This window comes from Myotis davidii, unplaced genomic scaffold (assembly GCF_000327345.1).
Source record: "Myotis davidii unplaced genomic scaffold, ASM32734v1 scaffold1673, whole genome shotgun sequence".
In the NCBI taxonomy this organism is placed as follows: Eukaryota; Metazoa; Chordata; class Mammalia; order Chiroptera; family Vespertilionidae; genus Myotis; species Myotis davidii.
In genome coordinates, this window is record NW_006284850.1 from 78,289 (window position 1) to 86,354 (window position 8,066).

General features: G+C 38.0%; 1 protein-coding gene across 1 annotated transcript in view; it reads right to left on the minus strand.

The window, feature by feature from the left end:
* The window catches only part of LOC102767919 (histone demethylase UTY), an 85,761-nt gene that overhangs the window by 58,923 nt on the left and 18,772 nt on the right, over positions 1 to 8,066 (minus strand). Inside the window, exons 4-5 of the mRNA XM_006755190.2 lie at positions 4,838 to 4,896; positions 1,646 to 1,766 (exon numbers count right to left, since the gene is read on the minus strand). Coding sequence (XP_006755253.2) covers positions 1,646 to 1,766; positions 4,838 to 4,896 — 180 coding nt within the window. The remainder of the gene's footprint in view (positions 1 to 1,645; positions 1,767 to 4,837; positions 4,897 to 8,066) is intronic.

The following is an 8,066-nucleotide window of genomic DNA, read 5'->3' on the forward strand; positions in this document are numbered from 1 at the left end:
CCGCAGCAGCAGGAGGGGAACCTTGGCTTCCTCCATCACTGGAGCAAGCAAGCCTCCTGTTCGCTTCAGCTGCCTGGCTGCTGGCCACCATCTTGGTTGGCAGTTAATTTGCATATCTCGCTGATTAGCCAATGGGAAGGGTAGCGAAGTTACAGTTAATTACCATGTTTCTCTATTATTAGATAGGATACCACTGTACTGATATTCAGAGATATTCACATTTCACACAATTTAGGACATTCTGATTACTTTTTTCCACTCAAATATATTTCCTAACAACATTTACCAATCTACTACCCAAGACACTTGTTCCACACATAATAGGAGTTGTGACAGCATTGTAAAATACTCAAATAATTTTATTTTTTTAAGAGTCTTTGTTAGATAATATACACTGTGAATGTCCAAGAGGGGGTAAAATATACAAGGTAGCACATTTAAACTTTATTTTCCATTTCTAATCCATTCATATCCCATAATATATAGCCTGAGAAATGCTGCTGTAAGCTTGAGGAAAAACTGGTAACTTCCAGGCATCCCTTATTCTTCACACTACTTACTTACATTTACCCTCAGGCGTATTCTTCAAACTGCACTTACCTGTGACAATTATGTGATCTAAATAGTTCACAATCTACTTGTTTTAGTGTTTTTGGTTGTCTCTCTTTTTGTTACCATCAACATTGTGCTTTATAAACTCATGAAAGATAAAAACTGTATTTGCAGTCTACTTTAAAACTCTAGAAGAATTAGGCACTCTTAGATCCAGTTTAAAAAAAGAAAAAACTTTCAGTAATTCCTAATTAGTGAATTCAAATTACAACCAACTGTACAGTCATTCTTTATCTCCCTCCCTTCAGAATCAAGACAGTATCCATCAGAGCTATTTAGAACATGGCAACCATTATGGCCATAAATTCACAAAAACTTTAGCTTTTCTCTAGAACTTTGATTCCTTTCAAAAAGCAACACTTTTGTCATGCAGGGAAGCACTATATTAATGAAAATCCCAGGGAGACCTAAAGTGATGGCACAGATAGCACAAGAAGCTCAATGAAAAATTTAAGAACTATCAAATTTCCATAGAAAGTGAAATACTTAACCAACAATGTATTATCTTTTCCCAGTAACGTTTATACTGATCCACCAGCAGTACAACTGACTTTCGGAGAACACTTTTAAAAATATTTTCTATATGAGATATGCTCTACTGGTAAAGGTGGAAGGATTTCTAGTGAAACGAATACAAATAAATGGTGAATGATTTGGTCACACCATCATTAGGTAGCTGCTTCTAACCTCTATGGTGGCCAATTGCTTATAGAGAAGTATTTCCAATGTCCAAACTGAAATTGAAACCCTCACCCTTTCCTGATAGCAAACCTCAAAACTTTAACCTCCTCCCCAGAAAAGTTAAATGATGTGTGATTAATTACCTATGTCTTAGCATAATAACTACTTTGTGCCCTGAAACCCAACATCTGTATCTTTCCAGTTCACAGCTGATAAATAGGTCTTTCACTTAAATTTTTAAATTTTCTTTTGAGGTGCTGATATAAATTCCAACATTTCTCAATGCTCTAACATTTAACAACCCCCTCCCCGCAAATGAAACATTGTGTCTTAGAGAAAAACCACAACCTACCTTTAAACTAGACTCATAGTCTGTGTTCACTTTGAACATAAGCCCAAGTCGTAAATGAATTTCCTTGGCTCGACAAAAGCTGGGATCAACATAAAGCACCTCCTGAAATGCTTTAATTGCCCTGAAAGAATACAGACATAAGACAGCTTAACTTTTTAACATTTGCATGAATTTTTGCTTGGTAGCACAGTAAAACTTACGATTTACACAATATTGTTAAAAGGAAATGCAGTTTTATAAAAATGATGTGACTGAAGAGTTTTTTTTAAAAAAAGACTGCAAAGGGGCATCTGGGTCTTTCATATAATTGAATGTACAGAATCTAATCTTATATAATAAAAAGGCAATATGCAAATCGATGAAATGGAGGAACAACTAGTTGCTATGATGCACACTGACCACCAGGGTGCAGATGCTCAACGCAGGAGCTGCCCCCTGGTGGTCAGTGCATTCCCACAGGGGGTGGGCCACTCAGCCACAAACCGGGCTGACCGCTGGCGAGTGCAGCAGCGGTGGCAGGAGCCTCTCCTGCCTCTGCAGCAGCACTAAAGATGTCTGAAGCCGTCAGTCGGACATCCCCCAAGGGCTCCTGGACTGCTAAAGGGTGCAGGCTGGGCTGAGGAACCACCACCGCCCGACATGCCGAGTGCATGAATGTTGTGCACCAGGCCTCCAGTTTAATACAAAAGATGAAAAGGAAGATCAGTTAAATTTATTCTCAATTATTCAAATAATATTTTATATTAAAACTAGAGACCTGGTGCACAAATTTGTGCATGGGTGGGGTACCCTGGCCTGATTGGTGATCGCCCAATAGGGGCTGTGGGAGGTTGGCCCTCTAGGGGAGGGGCTGTGGGAGGTTGGCCAGCTCCAGTTTTTCCAAGTAGTCTATTCCTTCAGTTGTGCACTCCTATTTTTTTTAAACATATTTTATTGATTTTTCACAGAGAGGAAGGGAGAGGGATAGACAGCCAGGAACATCAATGAGAGAGAAACATTGATCAGCTGCCTCCTGCACACCCCCCACTGGGGACATGCCCGCAACCAAGGTACATGCCCTTGACCGCAATCGAACCCGGGACCCTTGAGTCTGCAGGCCGACGCTCTATCCACTGAGCCAAACCGGTTCTGGCCATTCCTATTTTTAATGTTCTAAACAATACAGTAAAATGTTTAAGTTTAATAGGTGTTTGCTGATGCCATCACTTTCATAGTTGGCTGATTAAATTGTGTGCGTGTGTTGGGAGGGAAGGGACACTCCAGTCTCTTTACTAAACCAGATCCCCTCATCTAGCAAAATATATCTAAGTTCACTTTCATTATATTTTCTAAACTTTTACTAATGTTTTATCTCCTGTGCGCTTCTTCATTTTTTCCCACCTGAGGGGAACAAAGGAATAAAAAAGGGGAGAAAATGTGTGTGTGTGTGTGTGTGTGTTGTGTGTGTGTGTGTGTGTGTTGGGGGGTATGTGAAGAAAATAGATAACACTCAGACTACATTTTAAATTTGGTCATCATTTTACCACATTCGTGTCACCAAACTGCATACAGCCAGAACATAATCTCTATAGCAGAAGCTAAACGAAAACACCAAAGCATACAAATTCTGATTGACAGAGAATTTTAGAACATGAGAAATAGCTAAGGAAAACTATAAAATACTTTTGATACAATGTGTGGAAAGATTTGTAGTTTTCAAATATTAGAGCATATTCTCTACTGATACAAAAAAGTTCATATTGCTGTGCATGAGTATCATTGGCATTTTTTCTTAAAATTTAAAAAGATGTTTTTTTATATCACCACAATTATTTCTATAGATTTTCAGCTTAAATTTTTCTGCATTTAATGTGTGCCATTGCTAACAATTTAAAAGAATAAGTAATAGAAAGCTAAAACCTCAATAGCACTACCTATGAAAAACATGCATGTGCTAAATATATTTTAAAACAATGGTCACTTTTAATAAGACTTCAAGAAAGTGATTTAAAAAGCCTCCTTTAAAACTATATCAGAAATGATATTAACTAAATGGCCTTAGCACAGTTTCAGTACATTTGGGAAGAGACAATAAAACTCAGTTCTTTGAGGCTAATAAAGCTGCTGAGTCCAGAGAGTTCCCTCAGGAATATCTAAAAGGGCTAGTATTCTAGCTCTGAATCAGTAATAACATTTTATAAATATATAACAGATATATAGCTCCACACATATATATTAGGAAATTTAGAGGTTCCTTTTAAATGACACAAATAGATTTGATGAAGTAATCAAAGAGACAGGTAAGATTTTTAAAGGTGGACATGGAAAGAAAAGGCAGACCAAACAGAGTAGATGGCACGAACAAGGTTACATAGGTTAAAAAATGCTCAAGATGTTTTCAGGGAAATGATAATACAGTGTGACTGACATAAAGAACGTATTTAGCTAAGGGAGCAGTGAGGCTAAAAGGATCATTTGAGGTTGAACCAGAGAGGACCTTAAATGTGAGGCTAAATTAGAAGTATCATACACTGGGTTATTCACATTGGCATTTGCTAATGTATTACTACCTCCTGGCTCTTTTGCGCTCTCTAGCCAATCTTTGTATAATCACTCCAGACACTGGGATTCTTTATTCCCTCCTATTGAGTGTGTGCTGGGGAGAGGAAGAGGAGGGAGTAGTCAGTCTTGTCTAAAAGTCTGAAAAGGTAAAAGTACTGGCCATCACAGATAGTTTATCCATAAATCTTTCTATCACAGTACAAGTCATTCCCCAGTTCAAATAACCTGGGGATCACTGATCCATAATGAAGACCTGAGAAATTCCAATAGCTTTCTAATCTAAGCCTTCTTTAATTATAATCTCATGCTGGATTCTTTCAGGGACACATACAACTATTATATGTGAAGTGGTTCAATATCTCTGAAGGAATATCTGATCATTTTAAGAGATTATTGTAAAATGTAGGCATAGGGACATTAAAATATGCTGTATTTATTACACACACAATATGGGGCGGGGCAAAAGTAGATTTAGAGTTGTTCATATGAAAAATAATATAATAATAAGTAATAATGCAAGAATAAATTCCATTTCACATACAACTATAAACCTACTTTTTACCCACACTGTATATCAAACAAAACACACCAAGAACAAAAACAAGTCATTCACTGGAAATAACTGGACTTAGTAGTTTTATGTCAACTTACCACTGAAATGCATTGTAATGGAAGTAGACCAAACCAAGACCATATAAAAAGGCAGCATTCTATAAAGAAAGGGGAAAAGAGTTTTAGGAAAAGCACTTATGTTTAATGCATATGTCATTATTAATATAAAATATGGTACCCAAGATGATTTAAGTTATGAAAACTCTATCCTACATTACAATATATTTGAGAAACATTTTTAAAGCACTGAAATAACAGTGATCAGATGAGTCAGCAAAGGGACGGAATCCAATCAATTTGATGAGATTCTCTGATTTCTTTTTAATCAAACCTGCCCTGAAATAAAAAAAATTTTGTCAGCAGAATTCTATGGGCAAAACTACAATAAAAACCTATTATTCAGGAATAAGAAAATGCTTGGAATACGCTATCCTATTATCTCTTGCTTGCATCTGTATTTTTTCTCTAGTTCAGTGGTTCTCAACCTTCCTAATGCCGCGATTCTTTAATACAGTTCCTCATGTTGTGGTGACACCCAACCATAAAATTATTTTTGTTACTACTTCATAACTGTAATTTTGCTACTGTTATGAATTGTAATGTAAATATCTGATATGCAGGATGTATTTTCATTGTTACAAATTGAACATAATTAAAGCATAGTGATTAATCACAAAAACAATATGTAATTATATATGTGTTTTCCGATGGTCTTAGGCGACCACTGTGAAAGGGTCATTCGACCCCCAAAGGGGTCGAGACCCACAGGTTGAGAACCACTGCTCTAGTTCTTTCTGTTTCTTGAACTGGATTTACTTTTATGTTTGGTGTTGCCAAGAACACAGTTCAAACTGAAAGTAAACGTACAATATAAACCTAGAACAAATTTTAGTATTAAAAATAAATCGCATGCTAAAATGACACCTAGCCATTTATATTTGGGGTTTTAAACATCAGTGATGCCTATTTTCAGTAAAAAACAGAGACACTTATCCAGACTCATTTTGACCTCTGGCCTCCAAACAGAAACTAGCTATCTATTCCCTTTTTTAGTATCTACCTTGTGTTTTATCAATAAAAAAGCGTATTTGTTTTAGTAAATCTTCCCTATTAAAAAAAAAAAAGCAAACCTTTCACACTCATCTTTGTGAACAAACTTCTCCAAACCTATATTCTAAAACCTGAAAATTTTAAACTCTTAGTAAATTGTGTCTTGCCAAACTGTCTTGGGTTGCATTTCTCCAGAAGCGTCGCCTAAGACAGTGATGGCGAACCATTTGAGCTCGGCATGTCAGCATTTTGAAAACCCTAACTTAACTCTGGTGCCGTGTCACATCTAGAAATTTTTTGATATTTGCAACCATAGTAAAACAAAGACTTATATTTTTGATATTTATTTTATATATTTAAATGCCATTTAACAAAGAAAAATCAACCAAAAAAATGAGTTCGCGTGCCACCTCTGAAACGCGTTGTCATAGGTTTGCCATCACTGGCCTAAAACAAAAGGTTTTAGTGCAAGATTTATTTGTAGTTACCCTAGGAAGCACCAGTAAAGAAGTGGAGAACTGAAGTAGGAAAGGGAAGGAAATCAAGAAAGGGCGCAGTATGGCTGGTCATGCAGCTGAGAGCAACTGGCATTTGATCCTGTTGTGAATCTCTAGGAGACAGTGTGGAACATTCCTCAGTCATCTTGTCCTGGGTGTGAGGGAACTAGAGTATGGATCCCAACGGCTGCCAGTTATTGCTTGGAAAAAAAGAATGTGATGTCTACACCCCCAAGTGTAAACAGTTGGGTGAGTTTTTGGTATGCAACTTTTTTTTAATACTACAATTTGTTCTGGGGTTAAATTGTGCACTTCCTTTGAATTCTAAGTACCTTTTTGGAAAACTGAAAAATGTTTAATTACATCTTAAAATGTACTATGCATGAAAATTTGATTTCATTCATTACTCATTAACCCCAACTTTCCAAGTGAGAAAATTACATGCTACAGGAGTATTCACAAATGCTGGTATTTGCAAAGTTTCAGACATCTATTTCAAAAGTTCAGGTTTTAAAAAATTTTCAATTTAGTTGGAAATGGTTTTAATCAGGATCACTTATTTACTACCCCATGCCCTGAAATAAACTGAGTATTTACTAGGTGTCAGGGACAATACTAAAAGGTTGAACAGGCCAAACTGATCAAAATATACTTCTCTGGCTCTCAGGAAGTATGCACCTAGTGTGTGTAGAGCGTGGGGGTGGAGAGAACAGGTATATTCAGAATGCAGGATTAGTTAACTGGAGAAGTAGTTAAGTCATCACATGTTCTCCCCAAGAAGTCTAATTTGAAAAACAACTATCTTCTTAAGTGGAGGTGATGGAGAGGAAGGGAGCATATGAATAAAAATAGATAACATTTTTCACCAATTTAGGTAATTGCCCAGAGAAGGTGGTGTGGGGTATGGTGGAAATATGAGTTTATTGAGGGGCATTTCTGCTTTCAGGACACACCCTAAATTCTCCGAATTGCCTCACTTGCTTGACAGTTCATCCTTTCCCTTCTAGGAAATCTTAACTTCATCCATATCACTGTATAAATTCTATCAGTTACTCAAGATCCATTTTAAATGCCATCTTTCTCATGAAGCTCTGCTACTTCAACACCTCACTAGAGGTAACTCTTCCAACCTTTGTTTGGCCTTAGCATAATGTCTCTATCATATAACATAGAGGCCTGGTGCATGAAATTCGTACACAGGTAGGGTCCCTAGGCCTGGCTGGCGATCAGGTCTGATCGGGGCCTTCTGGCTGCTGGCTGGAGCCTCCCTTCTCTGGCTGCTGGTCGGGGCCTTCCACTGCTCCACGCCGCCGCCTCCCCCCCCTCCCCCAGTGGTCAGCACACATCAAAGCAAACAACTGAACTCCTGGTCGAACTCCCAAGGGGACACTTAGTATGCATATAAAATCTTAATGTCTTTCCGTCCTCCCCCAACCCCCTTCCTCTGAGATTGATCAGTCCATTCCATGTTTCCATGCATGTGTGTTGAGTGTCTGTCCCATGATGGTCATTGTGCGTCATAGCTGCCAGCCAGTCAGCCAGTCCACCAGTCACTTAGGCTTTTATAGATATAGAAGATTATTATATGACTAGTGGCCCGGTGCACGAAATTCATGCATGGAGGGCGGGTTCTCTCACCCTAGCCTGCACCCTCTCCAATCGGGGACCCCTTAGGGGTTGTCCAACTGCTGGTTTAGGCCCGATCCCTGTGGGATATCCCT